Here is a 26,679-nt window from a genome sequence, read left to right on the forward strand (position 1 = left end):
AAAATATTTAAAGTACAAGATTATACTGATTTATATGGGGATAGGACCATGTGGAGTTGTCCATGTCTCTCATGGTGTCTGTCCATAAACTGACAAAACTTGAAAGTAGGGGCGTTTGTGTCCTTTGTGACACATTTCTAGTTTGTCATATCTGACCAAGACAGACTGCAGTAAGTGGGTTGTTTATCGTAATGATAATGAGACTTGCATCATAAATGGTTTTTAAAAAATGTTTTGAGAATTTTACATGCAATAATGTGTTTATTTCAGAGTTGTGAAAAATTACATCAGTCAGTTTTATCTGTAGATATTGCCGGTGATATTAGAAATGCAGCTAAACAACGCTCCACTCATTATACTCCTGAACAAATACTCATTGATTGCTATGTAAGTTTATGTTAAAAACTTAAAATTTGCAATTCTTAGCATGATATTTGGAATATTTTGCACAATAAAAATGATTACTATGTAAAATCCTTAGCAGAGTTTGTGAATGACAGAGGAGCTTATTCCAAAAGACATGTCCTGTCTGGCTGACTGTTTAAGGTCATTGACTGTGAATCTCTTGCTCCACACAGCATAGATTACAATTCTGTCATGTGAGGAAGTCATCTAGTTGGCTTATGGAATGTCTGTTGTTCTTTTCAGGTGCTTGCTTGTGCCTGAAATAATGTTATTTCTTATAGCATATAGATCATATGAAAATATATCAAGATTTAAGATGACTATTTTATAAAGAACTAGATTGTTTGCAAAGCTGTAGTATATAGTCGCCGCCTTGTCTGTCCCGTCCGTCTGTACGTCCGTTGTCTTGTCTGGAGCATAACTTGAAAACCCTTGGAGATAAGTTGTTTAAACTTCACACAGTGGTAGAGAACAACGAGGCGGAGTGCAGTGTCAAAGAACCATAACTCTATTTTGCCCTGTTTTTGAATTATCTCCCCTTTTAGAAAAATCTTGTCCAGGACATAACTCTAAAACTATAAGAGATATCAACATGAAACTTTGTTGGTAGATTGATCTCAATAGGTAGATGTGCAGTGCACAAGAAACTTAACTCTGCCTTGCCTTATTTTTGAGTTATTGCCATTTGTTCATACTTTGTTTGGGACATAACTGAGAAACCATAACAGGTATCAACAAGAAACTGAAATTATTGCACTTTGAACTTTGTCCAGGGACATAACTCTGAAACTACAAGAGTTGTACTTTCCTATGTCAAAAACCTATTCGGGGAGCATCATCCGGCTCAAACTTCTTGTTTTTATCAGTTTTAGTAACCAGTTATATGTTAATTGTTTATAGGCTGAAGATAAACAGTTTTCAATGAAACAAGAACGGCGGAAACTTGCATTGCAACATTATTTATTACAAATAAGACAGTCTATAGAAAGGGAACAAAAGGGGCGAGAAGGTATAGTTAAATATAAATGTAGAACCTTACTTCCATAATTGGCAAAATATCATATGTTTAACATTTTCACTGCCATAGAGACGGCTTATGCCGTCCCTGTTATTTTCGGCGTATTTGCCATAGGGACGGCTTTTGCCGTTTATATAAGAATCATAATAAAAATAATAAATTTATAATGATAATAAAAATAATAATAAATATAAAGAAAATTATACCATCGACAATAATTATTATTATACAAGCATATTTAGAACATATATAATTATTATAATACTTATAACAAATAATAATAATATTTATATGAATTAATAATATAGTAATTTCTTAGAAAACTTCTGGCAAATAGGTGATCAATAAAACAATAACCCTCTGGCAGCAAAAGGGTTAACTTAATTTTAGAGCTGGATAAATGAAGACGTCACATATTAAACTTAAAAAAACAAATATGGTTGAATAAAAAATAGCACATATTTTTGTTAACTTCAACGATGGTTTGATAAATGTTATATAAGCCTAATTTGCACTTACATAACCTGTTAATTAACAGCCTATTGTTTATTTAGTACCATGATGGTTTATTTAGTACCATGTAATATGTAAAAAAAACAATGTTTATAACTTATAAATATACTACAGGTGTTGAGAAGCTGGTAGATGTATACAGGGAAAGACCGAACTTTGCTGACGCGGATGCACAAGAAGAGGCCAGACAAAGATTAAATCAAGTAAGAATTGATCCGCCTTTCCCCATCAGTATAGAGCCAGGTTTGCCTGTTTATCTGTGCTGTCTGACCAGGCTCTATGTTGTTGGTGACATAAATCCCTTAAATTTAAAGTACCATACACAGATTTAGCAGATTATTGTGTTAAAACGTGTGCAGGAAGAATTTAAACAAGCTTACCATACTACATTTGTCCTACTTTAAAATTTTTGAACATTTTGATGTAGTAATTTGAGCATTTCGATACAAAAGTAATAAAGTTGTGTAGTCAACAGTATAGTGTTTCTTTAGACTGCTCACCTGTCCTGGCTGGCCTCACTGTACTAGTGGTATAGGTCTGATTTTATTATTGTCATCACTGAGGTCTGGATCAAATTAAGATACAGAGGTCTGGATCAATTTGAAAAATGTAAAGTCAGAGTAGCTATTTGTTTAATCTGAGAAGAATATGTGTATATGCAAAGCAAGAAAAACATTGAAAAAAGTTTAGTAATGTTTTTGATAATTGATTTTTTACAGTGTTGTAGAAATTATGTACATGTATGTATTCTATTTTTACAGATGATATTTATGACCAATTTTCTCAAATTTGTATAATATGTTTACAGTTGATATTTATATTTTATGTATTCAGGTGATATTAATATGTATTATATGTTTACAGGTGATATTTATATGTATTATATGTTTACAGGTGATATTTATGACTAATTTTCTGGAGGCCAATCACTACAAGATCGCATCATATTTAGCAGAAATGGACAGATCACATAAACCAGCTCATAAATTTTCTAAATACATAGAACAGACAAGAGATAAACAGGTCTGTACTTCCTGTAAAAATTGTTGTTAGAATAGGGATAGCATCAGTTAGTTATGATGTTAGAAATACAGTGTTTATGTTGAATATTCAATATTATTATTAAGTAAAAAAAATTAAGATTAAAAAGAGATTATAAGATTACAAGGATAGATTTTCCTGACATAATTAAGATATGTTTTTACCCATTTAGTTTATACAAATTTATTTTAGTTTGATTGTGTTGGAAGCTATAAGCTTATTGAAACAGTCTAGAATGTTCCTGGAACCAACCAGTACTGAACAATGAATGTAAAGTTTCTTGCTCATGCAAACAACAACTTGCCCCGATCGGGTTGAACCCACACAGGAAGCATTTCTTATATTTCTAGTCTGATGTGTTAACTAGTGGGCCTTGTTATAATCCAGTAAAGGGTGGATATAATTTCAATGATTTTTGTCAGTATTTTTTGACAAAGGAGAAACTTAGAAGATACTTGTTACTTTTAATGCATGTAATTGCCTACTCCATGCATGATATTAAAAGTCATCTGTGTAATCTTGTAAAAATAGTGCTCTAAAAGATGTTGTTTTATTAATTTTGTAATAAGCTTAAATGATAGTAAATTGTACAATGTACATGTAATATGAAATTAATAAGAATTATTACATGTTTTGTAATAAGAATCATACACATACCAAAGTTCTTATATTGAAAAAAACAAACAATGTTTGAAAGTTCTTTAAAAAAAAATCTGCAACACTGGACACATCACTTGCTTGTACATTGACCAGTAAAACAGCATTTGTGTTTTATGATAGATAACATTTTATACTATGATATAGATAATGATAAATAATACAAATTTATGTGTTTGTCAATAAATTATCTCTCTCTATCTATCTGTAAAATGCATAATTTGACAAAAGACAGTTGAAAACAAAAACAACAACTAGGGAAGTGTACTCTACTGGTCTCACAGCTTAACTGTTAATGAAATTTCTATGCAACTATTGTGTATTTTATCTCTTATAAATCTGTGACACTGTTTTTTATGCATATTTCAGGGAATGGTTGTGAGTGTTTTAAGGTTACCAATGAATTTGGCATGTGAAGGTCACACAGGATATGATGTGACTAATGTAACTATAGGAGCTTTAGCTAGTGATGAACCATTTGGTAAGTTAGTATATGATATACTTCTACCCATGTTACAATTCAATTTTGTTTTGAAGATTTGGATTTTCTTTGATTATGATATATAATTATATTATGATAACATGTTACAAGGAAATTGTTTTGATTGATAGCGACACTATTTGCTGGCTGATGTAACAAACTGAAACATGGGTACGTTGGAGGTTTTATAAAAGAGTTCATGTTGAATTCATTTATCCATACCTTAAAGCCTCGAATCTATTAAAGTAAATGAGCCGCGCCATGACAAAACCAACATCGTACATTTGCAACCAGCATGGATCCAGACCAGCCTGCGCATCCGTGCAGTCTGATCAGGATCCATGCTGTTTGCTATCAGTTTGTTATAGAGTTTGTTATAGGGTTTGTAAGCGAACAGCATGGATCCTGTCACACTGCACACATGGTCTGGAACTATGCTGGTTGCAAACGCACTATGTTGGTTTTGTCATGGCACAGCTCAAATAATGGAAAGTTTAAAGAGAACATAAACCCTGACTTCACAAGCATGTGGTCTTCTAGATGAATTTAGTACTATGTTTATATCTTTATTAAAAGGTGTTCTTGTACATACATGTATATATCTTGTTATACATATTTTAGATGATGATGATTTTGATGATGACCCATCACTGGAACCACAGAATCACCGGATCATTGGTCGGTGTAAAGTGGTATATGATTATCAGCCGGACCAAGCTAATGATCTTGTACTTCAGTCAGGTAAAAACATTAATATTCACTTATATTTTATCTAATCATAAAAGTTCTGTAGGAAATAGGTATATATTTCTTTTTATTTTATATCGGTTAATACTGTAACAAAGTACATAGATAGAAAACACAATATATATATTATTGTTTCTACAATTGTAATCAGTTTTGAAATTGAATTTCTTTCATGAAGTCTTAGTTTTCTTGGTTGTTGTATGTTTATTATAAATCAAATCTTCAACACAAAACTCCCATACACCTTTACTGTGTTCTGATTGAGAATATTCCATGGGTGATATTTTAATATCACATTTGGGCAGGTAACTCAGACATGCCTTCATATACAGTACAGTATTAGTTAACTCCCCTGGACTGAACTTTTAGGTGTTTATCTGCCCCCACTTTGTTACAAAAATGTTGTTTGCAAGTACTTCTTTTGTTTAGATTGTGTAGGTATTTTATTTATTATTTTACCGAAAACCGGGTTATTGTAATGCCGGCGGGCGGGCAGGTGGGCAGGCGGGCGTCAACTTTTGGTTTCCGCTCAATAACTTTAGTTTGCTTTGGCCTATTGACACCAAAGTTGATGAATGGGTAGCTTATATCAAGAGGCAGCTTTGGATTGCTACCCAGGTGTCTGTGATCAAGGTCAAGTGCACTGATACTGAAAATAGAAATTCAGTTTAAGCTCAATAAGTTGAGTTGCTTTGACTTATTGACACAAAACTTGGTGTATGGATAGCTTATATCAAGAAACAGCATGGGATTGCTACCTAGGCATCTGTCATCAAGGTCAAGGTCACTGTTACTAAAAGAGAAATTCAGTTTCAGCTCAATAACTTGAGTTTGCTTTGGCCTATTGACACCAAACTTGATGAATGGGTAGCTTATATCAAGAGGCAGCTTTGGATTGCTACCCAGGTGTCTGTGATCAAAGTTAATGTATTTAGTTTTCATGTTATAACTTGAGTTTGCTTTGACCTTTTAACACCAAACTTGCTGCGTGGCAGCTTTGGATTGCCACTTAGATATCTGGTCGTTGAAAACCTGGTTTTCGTCGCATTGCGGCACTTCTTGTTTGGTAGTTATAAAGCTTTTCAGTATTATAGAATTAATAAAACATAGCTGTCAGGTTTGATTGTGGATATTGTCAACCCTTAATCTAGCATATTTCCCAGAGGCTGTGCCTTGATGTAGTATACCAGGTCTCTGGTTGACAGTATCTAAGTGTTACTTAATTAACATTGGAGAAAACATGCAATATTATGACAATTTGATGTATTTTTTCTATTTCAGGGGATGTAATAAACATCTATGATGATAAGCAGCCTGATGGTTGGTGGCAGGGAGAATTGAATGGTAAAGTTGGAATGTTCCCAGCCACGTATGTTCAGAAAATATGATGGTCAGTTTGTCATACAGTGATTTCCAAATGTAATATTTGCAAACTTCTGAAGTGATAAAACAGAAGTTTTTGACTAGTTTCAGACACTTAAGAATACAAAATTTGGACCAAGAATAGACTGGTTGTTGTACAATGATGGAAGTTGACAAAGATAAAAGAGCTTACAGGGAGATTTGTGAAGTTCTGTCAATGGCATTAGAAAAAATGGTCTTACATAAAATATTATCATGTAACTTATATTAAGTTTTGCTGTTTCTGTGTAACAGAGAAGTAAAAGAAAAACCTCATCAAAGAATCTTTAAAGAGATATTGCATTTTAGTTGGGTATTATTGTTAATTAAAGTCAGAGGACTTATTGACAGCCCAAGTTAAATATGTAATTTTATCTTAAATGTCACTGGTTAAAAGCATTTTGCTATAGAATGTGCAATAAGTTTTTGTTGATGCATGTTTTCGTCTATGTTCGTACCTAACAGATCTGATTAGAAATATAGTGATACTAGATGTAACTTACATGTAAAAAAAATCTGGAAACAAAGTGATCCTTTGGAATCATTAATCACCACAAAATTACATGAAATTGTAGACTTGGTTTAATTGAGTCTGTAACACACCTGACACAAATTGGCTGAAAACTGAAAGTAAATTAATTTCGTTTTAGTATTTCTTACATGTATTTAACATTATTACCAATTTTCTATATACTATTGATGCTTAATATATTAAATATATATGAAATATTTAGCAAAGAAAACAAGACTGAATTGTTCTGAACATAAAATAGAATATGATTTACTAAATTTATTAGTATTTGTCTTATATTGGTGCATAGATAGTTTGATTAAATTAATAAGTTGGCCATTATTGATTATGGTGCAATATTTAAACATCTGAAGAAAGACACTACATGTTCTGATTTTTTGCTGTTGTTGTTTTGTTGTTTTTTTGTTCTTTAAGATAATTATAACTTTATCTGTAATTTACGATCTTACATTCATCTTATAATATCCTTCCTTCAAATGGTGTGGTGTGCTATTTTGTTCCTGATTATTTCCCATAACAAACTATGTTTAACTTGATAATTTCCCATAACAAACTATGTTTGTACTTTTTATTTCCCATTACTAGGTACATGTATGTGATATATACAAAATTATCTTATTTTTCTTTTGCAGAAATTGAATAAGAAATATCATAATAATAATATTATTTTTCTTCCGCCTTACTTTAAATGAAAATCTCTAAGATATATATATCATTGTGGAAATGGCATGGATAAATATGGAGTTGAATATAGTTTTTATATTTTTATTTATAACATACATGTATAAACGTAGCATTGGTATTCAGTTTAAAAACCTGCATATATTGTTAGATAAACATTACTTTTGTATATCAGTGTTTGACCTACTTTAAAACTATTGTAAGACATCAAATAGCAAATGAAATGAAAATGTGGTCAAAAAATTATATAGCAATAATATCTAATTAAACTTTGGTAAAATATAATGGCATTCAAATGTTATTACAGTTAAAATTTAAAATCATATTAAATCATATTTTATTATATAAATATACAATGTCGTATATAAATTTGATATCAATACACAAGCATTCATGAATACATTAATGTAAATATACAAAAAGGGTTGCCGAGTGGTTAAGGTCGTTGACTTCAAACCACTTGCCCCTCACCGCTGTGGGTTCGAATCCCAACAGGGACTTTGGATTCTTTCCTGTGAGGAAGCTATCCAGCTAGCTTACGGAACGTCGGTGGTTCTACTCAGGTGCCCGTTCGTGCCTGGAATAATGCACGGAAGGGCACCTGAGGTCTTCCTTCACCAGTAAAGCTGGAACGTCCCGATATGACCTATACTGTGTTGATGTGACGTAAAACCCAATCAAACAAACAAAAGGGTAGAGTCAAAAATTATAACAACATTATTGAGGGCCCTCTTATTGTATAACTGTCAAATGTTATTAGAAATATTGTTAAACATAATAAAAATAAAATGTAATTAGACTGAAGCTTAACATCATATAGCAGTCAAATGTAATTAATATTATGATTAAACATCATAACAATCAAATGTTAACATGTACAGGTATCTTGTACATATGCTTTTCTCTAAGAGTGTTTTAAATTTCAACAGAAATATTTAATACCTGTGTTCACTATAAGTACTAAGTTCAGCCTGCCTCCTGCCATTGTATTTATCATGCTTTCTTTGTTATGTTCATTTCAGTAATAGCTTATCATTTCAATTTATATGTAATTGAGGTTACTGCCCACTTAACTGACTGGTCTTACAAACTGTACTGTGGTCTTACAGCAATATGCCTCCAGATTCATGCTTATTATACCCCCAAAAACGAAGTTTGGGGGGGTATATAGGAGTCACTCGGTGGTCGGTCGGTCGGTCGGTCGGTTGGTCGGTCGGGCGGTCGGTCGGTCGGTCGGTCGGTCCAGACGTCCGTTGCATTTTCCTTGTCCGGAGCATAACTTGAAAACTAATAGTTGGAATTCAATATAACTACATACAATGGTCAAGCACATTGAGAGGAAGTGCAGTGCACAAGAACCATAACTCTATCTTGACTAATTACAGAGTTATTGCCCTTTGTTACTTTTCCTTGTCCGGGGCATAACTTGAAAACTACTGGTTGGAATTCAAAACAACTTCATACAATTGTCAAACACAATAAGGGGAAGTGCAGTGCACAAGAACCATAACTCTATCTAAAGTAATTACAGAGTTATTGCCCTTTGTTGTTTTTCCATTGCTTTTTTTTTGTCCGTAGCATTTTCCTTGTCCGGAGCATAACTTGAAGACTAATTGTTGGAATTCAATATAACTACATACAATGGTCAAGCACATTGAGAGGAAGTGCAGTGCGTAAGAAACATAACTCTATCTTGACTAATTATAGAGTTATTGCCCTTTGTTACTTTTCCTTGTCCGTGGCATAACTTGAAAACTACTGGTTGGAATTCAAAACAACTTCATACAATTGTCAAACACAATAAGGGAAGTGCAGTGCACAAGAACCATAACTCTATCCAAAGTAATTACAGAGTTATTGCCCTTTGTTGCTTTTCCATTGCCTTCTTTTTTTGTCCGGACCATAACTTGAAGACTAATGGTTGGAATTCAATATAACTACATACAATGGTCAAGCACATTGAGAGGAAGTGCAGTGCATAAGAACCATAACTCTATCTAAAGTAATTAAAGAGTTATTGCCCTTTATTACTTTTCCATTGCTTTCTTTTGTCCGTACCATAACTTGAAGACTAATTGTTGGAATTCATTTTAACTTCATACAATGGTCCAGCACATTGAGAGGAAGTGCAGTGCACAAGAACCATAACTCCATCTTGATTTATTACAGAGTTACTGCCCTTTGTTTCTTTTCCTTGTCCAGAGCATAACTTTAAAACTACTGGTTGGAATTCAAAACAACTTCATACAATGGTCAAGCACAATAAGGGGAAGTGCAGTGCACAAGAACCATAACTCCATCTTGACTAATTACAGAGTTATTGCCCTTTGTTTCTTTTCCATTGCTTTCTTTTGTCCGGACCATAACTTGAAGACTTATTGTTGGAATTCATTATAACTTCATACAATGGTCACGCACATTGAGAGGAAGTGCTGTGCATATGAACCATAACTCCATCTTGACTTATTACAGAGTTACTGCCCTTTGTTACTTTTCCTTGTCCACAGCATGACTTGAAAACTACTGGTTGGAATTCAAAACAACTTCATACAATGGTCAAGCACAATAAGGGGAAGTGCAGCTCACAAGAACCATAACTCCATCTTGACTAATTACAGAGTTATTGCCCTTTGTTACTTTTCCTTGTCCAGAGCATAACTTGAAAACTACTGTTTGGAATTCAGTACAACTTCATACAGTTGTCAAGGACATTAAAAGGAAGTGCAGTGCACAAGAGCCATAACTCCATTTTGACAAAATACAGAGTTACTGCCCTTTGATACTTTTCCTTGTCCGGTGCATAACTTAAAACATACTGGTTGGAATTCAAAACAACTTCATACAATGGTCAAGCACAATAAGAGGAAGTGCAGTGCACAAGAACTATTACTCTATCTTCAGTATTTATAGAGTTATTGCCCTTTGTTCTTTTTCTTTGTCTTTCTGGACTTATTACAGAGTAATTCAATTAAACTTCATCAATGGCCAACCACATTCAAAGGAAATGCAACATATATGAACAACAATTATCTTTAATTTCCCACAACCATAACTCTATGTTTCAATTCTTTTAAAAGGTATTCTGTTACTAGTAACATCCTCATTTCCGAAGCAGACTTGTGGGGGTATTAATCACATTTAGTGATAGTTCTAGTTTTTATGAAAATTTTAAAAATGTATTTGAAAGTAAGATATTGTGAAGTAAACAAAGAAAGTAATTTACATGTTGCAAACGGCACTTATAATCCATGTATTAATTACCAAAAAGAGGTCAAAATGTGCAAAAATCCCCCTAACAGAACAGAAACTGTTTACTCTTTACCATCTGGCTCTTTACTGTTAGCAGTTCAGTATTGCTATTTTAATATTGAGATCCCTTAAACATTGAATGGACTGTTCCAGTTTCAATGTTGGGCAAATCCATTATGTAAATTCAGCAGGTGCAAGGTCAAACGACTAATGAGCCATTCCAGATTTAAAATCAGACATGTTTGTCACATAATTTAAACAGGATAAAAATTTAGATAATAAGTGAATTATAATTTTATTTTTTAAGACATACAACATAGATTGAAAAGTTTCTTTACTGAGATTTTCACATGACATGTTATGGTCAGTCCTTAATTTAAAATTTTGGCTTGCAAAGTCAGACCAATATTTGTCTGCTAGGATTTGCTTATGCTATAGTTGACTGTTAAATCATGCTCTATTGTTGTAATGAAATTCTATATTTGGATATGATAGGTTCAGGGATAAATTGTTTAAGCTAAGCTAAAAAGCAGGAGTCAAGCACTCTCAAATACAAAAAGTTTTAAAGAATTTCAGCAATATTATTTGCATTTTTACTTTGCAAAAATACACAATTCATGAATTTTAAAACACACAAAAATGTCCCTTGGTGGCAAACCACGAAATTTTATGCCCACAAAATGAGTTCACAATAAGTAGTCGTTGATTTGTGGGCGTTGTTTTTGACACAATATCATTCCTATTATCATTCTACACCAATGAACTGGTCTATATACATATCTCCAGTATTTATATATAATAAAAGTCAGTGATTTTGTATGTTTGTTAAGTCATATTTATTCACTTGTATTATTATTTTTTCTCCACTGTTACTTAAACACTGTCTTATTTCATTAAATCCCTCTTGAATTCCACATTAATATAATACGTACATTGTTTTACTATAAGCTATATTTTTCTTTGTACTCCGTATAATGTTTTGTAGTTGTGAGTAGGGCTGTAAAAATTATGAAAAGAATGCACTTATTTTTTGAGGAGCTGTAACATGGATAATGTCATATGTGACAATATTTTTCTTGTAATCGGAATGATTGAAATCACTACCAGTACTTTTATAGAGTTAGAGATTGAATACTGGAGTCAATGCACCTTTTATTATCTCTCTATTGTCAACTATTTATTTTTGTTTTCATTCTCCCCTATCTAGGATTTTTTAATTCAATTTCTTCATTTTAATTTTTGTAAAGTGACTTTATGCTTATTATTGTGTTGTCAGTTGAATAAGGTTGTATATACTTCAAAAGATTGACTGTTATTGCTCATAATATATGATTAGGCAATATATTTATATATATAAAAAACTGCTAAAAGTATAAAAGACTTCCCTACTCTTTATATTCATTCAATTTTACTTGTGAATTACATGTGATATCTAAACAAGTTTCAATTGGTCAAATGAGTTATTAATTATTTTCATGGAGCAAAATATAAAGTTGGAAACATATATGGCAAAATTTTATGTTATTTTGACTTCTGTCGGTATACTCAAAATTAACACTTGGATAGGCTTAATGTCACATTACATACATGTTTATAACAGCATTATAGAACCTGGCCAGCTTGTATATCTATATATAGATTTGCCAGTCTCTCTACTCTTTACTCATAGATTTATTTATTTTGATACCATACTTCCTCACATATATACAATATACAGTTTCAAATTCATAAATTAGACAAGTCTATTATCTGTGTTTTAATCATAGTAAAGGGTAAATTGTTCACCCTTTCCAGTAATATTAGTTTCTTACATTAGTACATAAGTCATTTATTTATGTTTGTTATATGTTTAGTAAAGTGTTTCTATTTATGGCCTAAATATATACTGGTTTGGGAGATAAACTCGGCCGAAAATCAGAGTTTTGGGGGCATATTTCATTTATTTGTTTACGTATTCTGATGAATCTTGCACCATAATAAACTTCAGCTCTTCGATTTTCCGGTATCACCATAAAAGTTATATTTGGAAACATAACGGGTAATTTTGAGAGGCCCTGGAAGACGTACGTAAAAAGGATATTTTAAACGCACGCGAGTAGATAATTCCGGCTCTTTGTTTTTCTTCTTAAATGAGTAATTTAAAACATAAAATAACATGTTTAGACATTTTATTATTTCTTTGCTGTTCATTTATGTCAAATAAAAAATATTTGTTACCAAAATTGTTTGAGCATTACGTTAATATAATGAATATCTATGATAACACGATATTTATATGCAACATACTATGTAACATATAAATCATTTTTACGTAAAAACACATGCATTCTCATTTATTAACATATAACGAAATATGTAGTTAAAGAATTAGTGATTCAAATTTATTTTTGCTCAGCTTAACAGAGTGAAGAAGAAATTAATTTAGTGGTATTCAACCTACACAATAACATATAAAAGGAGCATTTAACATCAGTCTTTCAATCCATTTCACTTAAAGATTGTGTAATCAGCTTTTTTTCTGAGTTAGCAAGACACAAGTGAGTCTGAATTTCATCAACAAAATGTATACATAAACGTCATCTGCTTTACCGGTAGTAGGTCAATATATAAAAGTACCCCAATGCGGGCCTCAAAATGAGCATCTGCTGCACATGCGCACAACAATGGGGGATGTACTATTCTCCGGTCTCCTATCGGTAATTCCCGGTCTCTCCCGGTCTATTTTGACCGGAATTTACTTAAGACCGGCGAATAGTATCACACGTTTATTGCCCGGTCTCTCCCGGTTTTGGAGCAGATATTTTATTTGATATCGTAACAAATAAATAAGTTTTTTTTTTCCAAAATTGAATGTTTGTCATTTAGTTTAGTTACAATAATTAATTAACACAGATCATCTGTCAAGTTTATTTATTATTATTATTACTTTACTGGTACATAAACTTTCAATTCTACAAATAATAATAGCATTTTCATTTTTTATGTATCATAAAAACAATAATACATACAATAATTGAATAAAAAGGTACATTTTTATGGTATTTATGAAACATTTTATTTAATTTGCTATTCGCGTTTAGTGAAGAAATTTTAAGATACAAAGTAGATTTTATGAATTATTTAATTGATTGATATAAATAAAACAAATGGTTAAAGAATAATGAATATAATATATTGAAAGTTTAATCGTAGTTAAATTTACTTTTTCCAGTTAATTTTAGATAATTTCATAATCGTGGGTAAATATGACAATTGAATTTTTAAAATTAATAAAATAAAAAAAAAGTGATAAACGTAATAACTCAGTAGTAAAAATAACACATATAACACAAAAAAGGAAAACATTTTCATAAAAGATGAAGAAAAGGACAAATTAAAACAGATATTACAATAACTGTATAATAAAATAAAAGTATGCTAAACATGATCAACATGGTAATTTAATCAGTGTCATATTTTTATCAGGTGTGAGACAGATATCTTAAGATGTTTAATGATGGGGACTTCGCTTATAGCAATTACATAATAAGGGACGATAAACAAGTGTGGTGTTGATCATGCGTTACACAAATATGTTATAAATGATTGTATATGTCCGTTGCCATTGATAATCACGATATTACGTTGATGAATATAAAAAAAAACAAACAATTATATGTATAAATTAAAATGTTACATTATGCATGTATTTTATCATTTACAAAATGTAAAAAAAAATCGCAATCTAACGTGATAATGATAATGTTTTATTCATATAACGAAATATTTAATTACAATTAACAATACCATGCAATACAACAACAATAACAACAAAAACAAGAGCATCAAAATCATACACATTTCAAATTCTACGTATTTCTTTTGAATTCAATTAATATGCGTTCACATCTATTTTATTTGTTTCACTGTTTGATCTCAATGAAGGTAATAATACAAAAATACTATTTAATTTCCATTTCATTGTTTAATTCTTTTATTTGAAAAATTAATCTTTTTAGATATTGTCATCATTTGCAATATACGCTATTTACAGGCCGGATTATTTTTTCTTTTGTCTATTATAGTCGTTATAATATTAATGCTGCACTTATTTAATTATTAATTAGTGGAAAAAAATACTTGTGTAAACCGCTTTATAATTAACCAATTAACAGACTTCCCCGTAATTAACATGCTTTTTTTATTTATAATCTTTTATGCTCAAATAAAATATTTAATGTCATTTCCCGTAATTAATACTCTTTTACATTTTTATCTTTGATGAATATATATAATTAAAACAACACAAAATACATAATAAAAACAATTAATTTGAAACCAGATACATTGTATACGAAAAAAAATCTTATATCAACATATTTTTCATCTAGAAAGATCTAATAATGTTTAGAAGACCAGCACTGACCGGGCTAGTGAATATGATACTATTCGCCGGTCTCCCATAAATTCCGGTCAAAATAGACCGGGAGAGACCGGAGACCGGAAGCGACCGGACCGGAGAATAGTACATCCCCAACAATGGGATTCCCGTACTTTTTATAGGCATGTTTTGTAAACAAACAAGTAAAAGTCTGTGTTATTTTTTAAATATCTTACCAAACTTGACAAAATTTCCAGATATTGTCGAATTCCAGGGATAGTGTGAGATGGTGAGCTTGATTAGATTAAAAATTTCGATAACTTGATTTAATTACAAAAAGCCGAGTTTATCAACCAGCCGAAGTTATCTCCCCAACCAGTATAGGTGCTGTCTGTTTTATGTTACAAAATATGTCAGATTTTGTTATGTTTGGGGTTTTTTTTGCTGTCATTTAAACAAGATAAGAAAAAATGTAATATATATATGAATAACTTTGAAATGTTCCACTGTAAGACATAATTTAAATGCTTAGAGCGCTATAGAGCCAAAGTGACTCTCTTGTTTTAAACTATCAAAAGCATACTACTGATGGCTGAAGTGGTGAAATATAAGATATCTCGAATCTCATGATGGTAATTTAATGTTCACTATCAGTGTCTATTCTAGGACGTGCAATTGCGCGATTCACGCTAGTATTTAACAGATCGTGCACAATTCAAAATCATGTGCGTGAAAATCGCGCATCTATAAAAAAAGTTAATAAAACCGTAAAACTTCCATCCCGCATTATATTTGGTTGTTTTGTTTACATTAACACCGAAAACCGAAGGGAGGTAACTGTAAGCTAATTATAATAATTTAGTACCGTATGGTACTGGTTACGTGAGTTGACGGAAATTAACGGAATGTTCCGTATCGACTGGAACTAGTGTGCTAGGTCTGACAGTTGGGCGATATTTTAGTGTAGTAAATAATCAAGAAAAATGAGGCAATTCCTAGCTTGGCTACGATCTAGACGTGAAAGATAGTTTGATTATTTGTATTGCCAAAATCCCTTTATAATCAATCGCGGCAGTTCTGTAATAATTTCTTTTCGTTTAAAAATTAAGGGGGGACAAACTTCTGCTGCCTTAAATAAATATTATCGTTTTAATTATTTCATCGGTTGAACGCCTCAGTGTAAACTTAATGCAGACGTTTTAACATTGGCAGTTTATATTGGCACCCTTTGATTTTAAAAATCGCCCCCTTTTTTGAAATAGAGGGGGGAAAATCACCCCTATTTTTCAATTCCTAGAATAGACACTGTCACTATATACAATGTATTATAAATAGTGTTAGCATTCAGATTTATATATACATTTAGATGAATTTTTCATTGTGTCGCCTCTAAATTTGTCATTAGTTAGTGTATTACAAATATTTAGTTAAAGATATTACACTAGGACACCAAATCTATGCCATGTTGTAGAAGATAATTATGTTTATTTATGGCTTGTATTATTCAAATTTTATCTATTTTGTGCCAAGTCTAGGAGATATTGTAGTAAAATACATTATATATACAGGTGTACACATTTTCTCTCTTGTTACTTTTAGAACTTTTGCATGAATTTTTAGACTTATTATAGACATTTTTTATAAATCTTTAATATTACATAGTGTTTGAAGTGAGGGATTGTGTGTTTGAGCCCCTACTTTAGACAAGTTGTTTCATTAGACACCAGACAACTCCAGTACTGGTTAGTTTTCAGGATACAGTCTATGATTAATATAGGTAGGAAAAACTTGATTCATAAGTTTTTACAATTGTATATGTGTATATACACTATACTAAATCATACAGAAAATTATTATTGATCCTGCTTAACCCCCTATATAAAACATTTGGTTATATAAAAAAAATCTCACTAAAAATACATGTTTCAACCATTTTGTGGTTATTTATGGCCGTGTTTCTTTTTCTTTAATTTTTTTTTTTTTTAATTCATTGTATAAATCTCATCAGTTATACAACTATGTTTGATTAAAATAAATTTAAATTTATTTTCATAAATATGCTGCTAGCATTAGAAGACTATGCACATGGACCAGGAAAAATGTATAGTGTGTTTGTGGTACTTGTTCTGTCTAATCTGTCTGTCTGTAAGAGGTGGAACAAGGTGTTAAACTGCCATGTCCAATATGATAATGATATGAAAATTATTGTTCTAGAAAGCATGAATCTAATCTAATTAGACAATGCTTAGAAGTTGTTAAATTGAATGATTGACAGACATTGTGAGGAATCTGTTTTACACTTGACAAGAACTTTCAGGTGTAATGAGGGTATATCTACGTTTTGAGGCACCATAGTTCTGGCTTCCAAAAATTTATAAGCCACTTTTTAACATTTTTGTTTTTCATTTGATGCGGCATTAACATCATGCCATAGTATATAAACGAGTACGCTATCTTATTTTCTTCACAAATTTAAAAAAGAAAGACATTTCAGATCTAACAAGAAGAGTTTAGAAAAGAAAAAGGGCAATAAAATTGATGTGAGTCAACATTTTGCTTGCTTGTATGAAAAATGCTGATCAAGCAATTTGCTATTTTGAGTAATACCTGTTTTCATTTATGTCCAGTTAAATGCCTAGATAGATAAGAGTCTGTTTTTTTTATCCAATACTTTATAATATAACAGATCTTAATGTATTACATAAAAGATCTGATCATGCAGCAAGTTTTTGCAAAAAAAAATAGAGAGAGAAAAAAAGATCTTAATTCCATAAAATCTGAGCTAGATTCAGACACTGAATTTTTGTACCTGATTTAAATGTAAGATTTAAACCTGATCAAGTAAACCCTTCTGAAAATATGTGTAAAATGTATTGTCATGTACTTGCATGTATTGTCAAGTACTTGATTGGTCAGAGACGGTCACAGAATGTCAAATGTCCAATGAAAATCTGAACTATGTTAGAAAAAAAGTTTGAAAAAATCTTGAAACCCTTTATTATTTGAAATAAGTTCCATATTATTTGAAACCAAGTACTTAAATTAATCAAAAGAAAATAATATACAGTACAATGTATCAATGAGGCCAGACAAGATCATATATAAATGTACAGTTGGTGGCTATTTGTTGATGATATTTCCATATACATATAGAAATCCCGAGATCTACAAACAGATCTTTCCAAACTCTAAAGTTATGTCTGTCTATTACACAAATTCAGAAGCAAATGGTTTAAAATTTGTTCATTTGATCACTTTTATTCTCTAATTTAATATAATAACTTGTGTAATGAATTTATCAATGTTAAAGTGTATTTTTTCCCTAAAAACATGTATTTTTTAGGGGTAACTGTGGGGCAATCCATGTTAATGTATATCATTTTTGGGATAAACTTGTTTATTGTTGCCAAGATGTTCTTGTATACATAAATCATTTCTATTTATTAATGACTAGACACAAATGTTAAAATGACTGTAGAGAACACACACTTGTTTATGTTACATTCTTGTAACAAAATTGTTTTACTTTAGATTATATAGATCTGCTCGTAATGGTTCTTGATTTGCCTTCTTTCGAATTATCATGGAAAACGTAATAGTCACGAAAATGCATTTTATTTTAATTTGTTAATTTGATTGTTCGATTAAATGATTTTCTGGTGTGAAAAAAATTTCAGACCAAAAGAAAATAAGATGTTTTTGGTTGTATGGCAAATCTTAAATTTTGTAAGCGTTATAGTAAATGTAATTTTCTTCTTGATATACCCTTAAAATTGATATTGGGCAACTCCAAACAAGGAAGTTGGACAAGTCCATTTAAGGAACTCGGGTGGTTAAGGTTTATAATAAGACGTACCAGTCGACTTCCATATTTGCTCACTTGTAAAAGGAAGTCATGATTTTACAGTTGTAAATTTGTTGTGTTTTTGTGCCTCCATGATCTTATATGACGTCTTTTCAAATAGCATAGTATATTTGATGGGTTTAATCACGGACTTAAATTAAAGTCCATATAATTGTTAGAACTTGTTTTTAATTGAAAGCAGGAATAAACAATTTTATCTTTGGCCTTAGATTTATAATAGTGATATTTATATGTTTCATATCATGTACAGTGTATATATATATATAGATATTGTTATAATAATGTAAAGCATCATTGTCGTTATCAAATAAATGTACATTATTTTATCTCGTTTCTTTCTTTTGTTATTAACATCATCATCATTATTATCATTACTGCCTTTTTATCAAAGCTCTTCTTATGTTTTCTGAGGAGAACGATAATTTTGGTAAACTTGACACAAAAATTATGTATGATTAGTGAGGAATCCCATTCTAATAATCTCCCGACTAATGCTAGCCGTAGTTTACAACATTACCTAAAGGGCTAAAATATTTCAATTTGAAGTGTCCACGTCCTTTTCTTAATTTTACCAGCAATATATTCCTAAAGTAAGATGATAACTATCTTCTGAATTTTTAGTGAATTCTATCATTATGAATCATTGATATGAGGTCTTAATTAAGTGTAGTGCAGCTAGAACGGAACTTGTCTTGCATGAGAGTAGCTCATGTAGACAGTGTCACTGAAAGCTTAATACAACCGAAACCGATAAATGCTAGGAATGACAAGTGAAAGTTGAAATCTAAATGTCGATTTATTTCAACACATTTCAATCGGGACATGCATCATTTTAAATTTTGTCAAAGTTTCAGGTTGTGTCTGTGTTTTCAAATGATGAAGCCCTTGAGATTTCTTTATTATTTTTATGACTTTGTTTATAAATGGACTTTTTATTTCTCGAAAGAAGGAACGGAGAAATTTTACAAATTAACTAAACACACTGGTTCGAATAGATAATAAGAATATTGATAATTTTTAAAGCATTTATAAAACAATTCTTTAAAAAATCCTGGGAAGACCTTTTCTTGCTCGGAACCCTGCTAAAATTCTCACGTGAAACGATAATACATAAGCCACTGTCAAACTTGCTTTAAGTTTTTCTTTGTTATTATTAATGCTTAAGATACAGTGTTGATTATCTCGGAAATCAAGTGATCTTCGTTGGATAAAAGAAAATCATTTCAAAAATCCTCCAATGTATGTTGATATTTAATCTATACATACACATTTTGACTAACTATCTACAAAACAGGTTCTGTACATGATCAAGCTTTCAAACAGTAGCATTTAATAAATTCTTAGCGCTTAGAATGTATTGTAAATATATCTCAGTATGTAACATACATTGACATGAGAACACATTCTAATAATACACGTAATCACAGAGGACAACTTTTATTTAAGATCTTGAAGGAATTTATACGAAAGGTAAAAAAAATATATTCCGTAATTAATGATACTGATATACCATACCAGTCCAGTCTAGTCATACTCATAGATTTTAGTAATGCGCGACCCGGTCTGGAGATATTTTAATCAGGTTATTGTCACATTCCAAATCTCATTCCCAGAGCATTGTTCTCATTTGAATTCACAAATTTAATTGATCATTTAAATAAACCTTCCTTCAGGAAATGCCTAACATCATGCAGCTAATGAACAGACATAGAAAATGTTGCAATTCCAACAAAAAGTACGACAAACTATGTCATTATACAAACTGAAACATGGAATTCATCCCAGATTAATTTGAAAGCATTTTTTCCCAAAAGGCAAATTGAAAAAGACTCTTGAAATAAACCTTAAATCGTTTCTTAATACAAATTACACAGGCTTTGTAAACTTGAAACTGAAAGAACGTCGTGCATCATTAAACTTGTCTTCAAGGAAGTCTTGGAGGAAATCTTTAAATATTTGAAGTATTTTAGCATATCAGAAATTTCTTTAAACTCAGAATTCAGAAATGTTAAGGTCTGAAGGCTAACTACGCCACAAAGCTGGCCGAAGGTATCTGTCAGAGAATTCCGATATTGCACGCGCCAGCCACGCGACATGTCAACTAGAGCAGCAAATCCCTTGTACTAAATACCTTCGAATACACTTGTTTGTTTCGGGTGTGAAATTCAATAATGATACCATTTTGGGCAAAATATTGTCGACAGCGGGTAGCAGTATTCTCCAAGTGGGTTTAACGGGCAATTTATCGTATTAATTGATTGTATTTTGAATACGTGGAGAACTCTCAGCATCCCTGCCGCGTTGTTGAAATAGACTTCGATTGGCAAGTCATTCGCAGACGACACTTGTGTCTGAAGTCGCGCGTAAGAAGATGTTATAACGGGATCTAAACTGTAATTGGTTACCATATGATTCTGGCAGGTCCATCTAAAACTTTACTCTAGGGTAAGTATATAAAATGCAGTTCTGAAAAAGAATTTTTATTCTTTGGACGGCAGTTAATGAGTTGCTTTCGCGCACGGTCAAAATATATTTAAACGAATATTTAAATATGTAGCATTTCGTGTATAAAAAGAAATAAATCAAGTTATTCCTGAAATTTCTTAATAATGAATGATTGTTGAAAAGGACAGCCTTTGGAATTTGGAAGTCATCTACATTTAAAATTTTAAAATGGCACAAAACGTGTCTACCGACTTTTTAAACTATTGCAGAAGTTTTGAAAATGAACTTGAAGACGCTGAACGTGCAACGTACATAACGCTAGGTCAAATGACACAAGAAGAAAACTTGTATCGCCATAACAACAGTTCTCCGCCGAGCGAATATCCGTCGTGTGCCTACGCGTTGCCGGCGGAGCGCAGCCCGACCGAGGAGGAGGGGAAAGAGTTTTTCCAACACCATGAGTATTACGGTGGAATGCGGCCCGTGAGGTGTGCGGCAAATGTACGAGAAAGAAAACGCATGATGAGCATAAATTCCGGGTTTGAAGAGCTCAGGCTTCATGTTCCAACTTTCCCGTACGAGAAAAGACTGTCAAAAATAGACACTTTACGTTTGGCTATATCATACATTGCCCTGCTTCGTGACATGCTTGCGTCTAAAATTGACCCGGTAGAATACGTGGAACACTGCGTGAAAGCCGACGTAAAAACGACGTGGAACACGAGCGGTAAGATTCTTTAAAAAAAATCTCATGTTTGTTTGTGAAATTTTTCTTACAGGCTCGCGGGAATATGTTTCTTAAAGGTCAGTTATGCTTCAGAAATGCTATTATTTTATTTCTTAAAAACATTTTTTCATTTTTGATATCTTATTTCAGTTCCGAAAAATCTTGGTTTGCCATATGCATGAACCTTTTTTCCACTTTTGATGTCTTGACACTCGGTATAATTATAGTGAATAAGTAATTTGTATGGAAGTCAAAATACATGTACTATTTTGTTAACAATTTGCTACCTTTGCGATTTAGTCCTACTTCTTTAAGTTGTTTACCATCTTAAATGCTCTAAATCATTTATTAAAGCATTGTTGAACAAATGTTTGATATTTCTAATGAATTAAAAAATACAAATTTCTGAGGAATAATGCACCTTTAATATAATTTAAATATTTAACACAGTCAACATATATCCTCTTTGGAATTTGAACCTCACAATAGGCACAATCTCTACGCTTTTTATGCAGTTTTTTTCTAAGTAAAGTAAGTAAAGCTTACACAATTTTTACATCTATCCATACATACGAAACATTTTCTTTAAAACAATTAATATTAAAAATCTGGCATTAATCTTCGACAGGAACATGACTTTGAGATCGTGTTTGTTTTGTTTTTTATTTTCCTTTTGTGTAAAATTCTCATTTAGAAAGGTTAATGTAAATGTACAACTCATATTGACATATATCTACTTTAAATCATTGTTTTATTTATAAGATTAAATTCGAACATACAAAAATAATCGTAAAACCTTTTTTTTCCCACATATATTTAAATTAAATTTTGTTATTTTTTTTTTTTATTTAAATTAAAAATTAAATTTTTTAAAATTTTTTTTATTATTAAATTTTTTACCACGAACCCGTAAATTTCGGGCAGTGGGGTAATGAAAAAAAGAGATAAAATAAATCCTGTATTTATAGGAAAAAACTTAGATTTTCTGTTTCTTATATACTTCTTCCTCTTATATGGCCTTACGATTGAAAATAATTCCCCTTAAAAGAAAGTAGTCCGACAGGGCACATATGAAAATACTGAAAATACACTGCAACAAAAACTTTTATTCAGAGGAAATATAAAAATAAAATATTTTTAAGTATATTATATGTAATAAATACATTATATGTTCTATAGGCATGTATTATATAAACATATGAATTTAAGTACAAACGAACATTTAGAAAGAAATTGTTGAAGTTACATAGGCGTTTCATATCATTATTTATTTATTTATTTAATTTATTTATTTATTTATTTAAAAAAAATAGTATTTAACATTTATATCGGAAACTATTATTTAGGCGCTATTTTCCCAAATTGCCCACATTGGCAACAATTAAGACTAGTTTCAATAGCATCAAAATTTGTTATTGAAGCTAGCGAAATGCTAAGTTAAATATTGTGTTGGATAAATACAAGTACAGTTTTGTACTGTCATAAGCCGCATATGCCTTTGTCATTTTTGGGGATATTTATTTCTCTTAAAATAAAATTGCGTTTAATGAGAAAATGAGTTGCAGAATAAAAATGTACACTTGCTTACACGAAAACAGGTGTATATTTGTAAAATATTAGCATACTAGTTTTCAATATATGCGACATATCAGAATTTTGTTTTGCGTGTAAATAGCAGAGGGATGAAAAGTAAAAGTTCAATTTTTGTAAATGCGTTTTGCTTTCGATTCCTGGAATATTTTATCAAACATTATTCCAGCCGACTCCATTAGACCATGTAGACATTAAGTTCGGTACAGGCAGTATAGAACATTGATGATTCTTCATATAGTAGACAAGGTGGTCGACATAGATATTCATCGTCACGTAAATGGACAAAAAGCATTAAAAAATGAAGTTTTGCAACAACTTTCCACCGTTCCAATCTGTACATGTAAACACATTTCTGATGATTTTCAAATTCAACAAATAGTAAACCAGTGTGTAAACCAATACAATTTTCAAATTTTTATTTCAAATGTGCAAATATTTTGCCACATTTCCCCACTAAACTTAGCTTTACAATGGGAAGATATGGTTTTATAAAAATTCTAATAACATGTTTTATGCTGAATATATGAAATATTCGTATTTATTTCAGATCTGACTGCAAGATTGTCATGGGTGAAATGGGAGAACCTCGGCGTCCGTCGGAAACCCGTGTTAAATGTGTCTCATGCTGGGCAGGAATAATAGATTTATTTTTGTTTATCTATATTTATTATATATGTAATACGTAATGACACTTGTTGAAGGGTTATGTTATGTTATATGTTATGTTATTACACAAGGGGCTAAAACATTGTTACTACCAAGAATGTATCGTGCTCTGTATTAATGCTGCAAACTACGTTGCCGGATGATGATCATATTGGAATGTATATTAGTAGTGCCAGGATGATTTACATTCCAGGTATAGCCAAATTTTCAATGAGGAAGAAATTGAACGAATATTGCATAAAGAGACATTTCGGTATTTAATTTACTAAAGGATCGTCTTCAAGATAAACAGAATAAAAGTACTATACTTTATGGTATAAAATTTCATTTTAATATATGAAATAATATACTAGGAAAACCTTGATAAAACAATATCAATTCAATGGCACCCTTATTACAAACTGCAAATGAATAGTAAATGTTATTAAAGTTATTAAAGTTTTTATTTTGTCTTACTGTTTATTTTCCTTCCCCACCAACAACTATTCCAAAAATCTGTATCCCCATTTTTCTAAATCCCCACGGACATACGAGGGTTGTCCAAAAAATTCGTGCACTGCAATTATTGCCGTGAGAGTTTTTAATGAAAAAACATGAATTATATATCATTTGAAGGGAAAATCTATCTCAAATAAGAAAACATTAGAAAAAGCCGTGTAACCGGCGTGTCGTGTAAAAGAATGGTCATTAAGTTACCTTAGTAACGTAATACCGGCGCACGACAAAAAAGGGTTAGTTCATTACTATGGTTATATTAATTATTTTGTCGCTTGTAAAGTGGCATTTGCTTTTCATGTCATAATTTGTTTAACTGTCAATAGAGGAATGATTAATGCAAATCATTTTAATTGTTGTTTTTTATCTTATGTAACGTACATGTAACATATTTCATCAGTGCATGAGTATATTGGACAACCCTCGTCACATGCGCCGGAATTACTGGTTGTCATCATCTACCTCCTCTCGCCCCTCTACAGAGCATTTGTTTCATTCAAAAACCAGCCTTCGTTACAATGAACTTGTCACCCTTGCCCTTTTAAATTCTTTGTAGGTATCTGTCGGTGTATTTCCAATACTTGCCCAAAATTTAATGATCGTCCGTATTTCCAGACGTTTAGCGGCTAAAATTTTCACGTTATTACAATATTAACGACCACACAGAAATGTTTGTTACGGCGGTTATAATCAGGCAAATGACGTCATTTTTTCTATTGATGTCAAGAAGTGTTTAAAGAAAACTATGATGCATCAAAGTCATGAACTAACCCTAGTTTTTGTCGTGCGCCGCAATTACGTTACCAAGGTAACTGTATGGAGATTTGTTTTCATGACATTCCAGTTACTCGGCTTTTTCTTTTGTTTTCTTATCTGAGACAGATTTCCCCTTCAGGTGATATATAATTCATGTTTTTCTATCAATAACTCTCACGACAATAACTGCAGTGCATGAATTTTTGGACAACCCTCGTATTCTCTGATATCTGACAAAACATTTAAAATTTCTAAAAATTCTAAACTTTTCACAAATTCTAACTATATGTATGTGCCGAACAACAAATGTATCTAAACTGTTACGGATTGCGGTAGTGCTTGATGAAGTACATGTACAATGTATTGTTATTGTCAATACAATACAATACAATACAATACAATAATTGTTATTGTCATTTGCTTGATAATCTGTTCCGAGATATAATAATTATATGACAGAAGAAATAAATAAAAATAAAGAAACTAAACAAGATCAGAAAGAGAAAACCAAGTAGAATGCATGATAAAGAATGAAATAATCAGAATAGTCACAGATATAATATTAATGTTTTAATTAACTTGTGAACAATATTTCATATTTATTATTTCAATTTAAAATTTATGAAACCGTGGTCAAAACACAAAACACTTAACAAGAGAAGATACTAAATAAACCGGTTTTCTTCATTATCAATTTGTAATGTCATTACCGGTGTTTTGTAGAGTAATAATGCATTTTTGGTGAATAGTTTAGATTTCAAGCACGACGATTTAACCCTTCCATCACATGCAAACGGCATTTATGTTTAAATGCTCAAGTTTTTTCTCTCTTTCTGTTCACTTCTGTTTAGTCAATACGAACATTTGAGAAAATGGTGCGATTAAAGAGGAATTTACATTATTAAATGTTGTATAATTCGATCGTACTAAAGGAGGTTGTGCTGACATGCGCACGCATATCATATAGTCTTGATCTTATGTTACATAGAAGCTTATAATTAAAAAAAGTCTTACAAGCAAAACAGCCTGTATTTGGAGAAGAAATTG

At 31.3% G+C, this 26,679-nt stretch overlaps 2 protein-coding genes across 3 annotated transcripts in view; both read left to right on the plus strand.

Annotated features, from left to right (window-relative positions):
• Nucleotides 1-8,167, plus strand: part of LOC132736001 (nostrin-like) — a 29,953-nt gene extending 21,786 nt beyond the window's left edge. For both annotated transcript variants that reach the window (XM_060723055.1, XM_060723048.1), the window contains exons 10-16: nucleotides 271-387; nucleotides 1,306-1,414; nucleotides 2,051-2,139; nucleotides 2,831-2,959; nucleotides 4,004-4,115; nucleotides 4,737-4,856; nucleotides 6,144-8,167. In XM_060723055.1, coding sequence (XP_060579038.1) covers nucleotides 271-387; nucleotides 1,306-1,414; nucleotides 2,051-2,139; nucleotides 2,831-2,959; nucleotides 4,004-4,115; nucleotides 4,737-4,856; nucleotides 6,144-6,250 — 783 coding nt within the window. In that variant the 3' untranslated portion in view covers nucleotides 6,251-8,167. The remainder of the gene's footprint in view (nucleotides 1-270; nucleotides 388-1,305; nucleotides 1,415-2,050; nucleotides 2,140-2,830; nucleotides 2,960-4,003; nucleotides 4,116-4,736; nucleotides 4,857-6,143) is intronic.
• Nucleotides 8,168-21,426: 13,259 nt separating this feature from the next.
• Nucleotides 21,427-24,775, plus strand: LOC132735968 (helix-loop-helix protein 13-like). The gene is made up of 2 exons (XM_060723012.1): nucleotides 21,427-22,122; nucleotides 24,263-24,775. Exons 1-2 carry the CDS (start codon nucleotides 21,624-21,626, stop codon nucleotides 24,352-24,354), a joined length of 591 nt encoding a protein of 196 aa, XP_060578995.1. The 5' UTR covers nucleotides 21,427-21,623; the 3' UTR covers nucleotides 24,355-24,775.
• Nucleotides 24,776-26,679: the final 1,904 nt, after the last annotated feature.

This window comes from Ruditapes philippinarum, unplaced genomic scaffold (assembly GCF_026571515.1).
Source record: "Ruditapes philippinarum isolate M1 unplaced genomic scaffold, ASM2657151v2 ctg854_1_1_1_1, whole genome shotgun sequence".
Classification (NCBI taxonomy): domain Eukaryota; kingdom Metazoa; phylum Mollusca; class Bivalvia; order Venerida; family Veneridae; genus Ruditapes; species Ruditapes philippinarum.

Coding starts and splice junctions, on each gene's coding strand:
- LOC132735968 (XM_060723012.1), top strand. CDS start 21,624: ATGGCACAAAACGTGTCTACCGACTTTTTAAACTATTGCAGAAGTTTT. Junction 22,123..24,262: donor AACGACGTGGAACACGAGCG/GTAAGATTCTTT, acceptor TATTTATTTCAG/ATCTGACTGCAAGATTGTCA.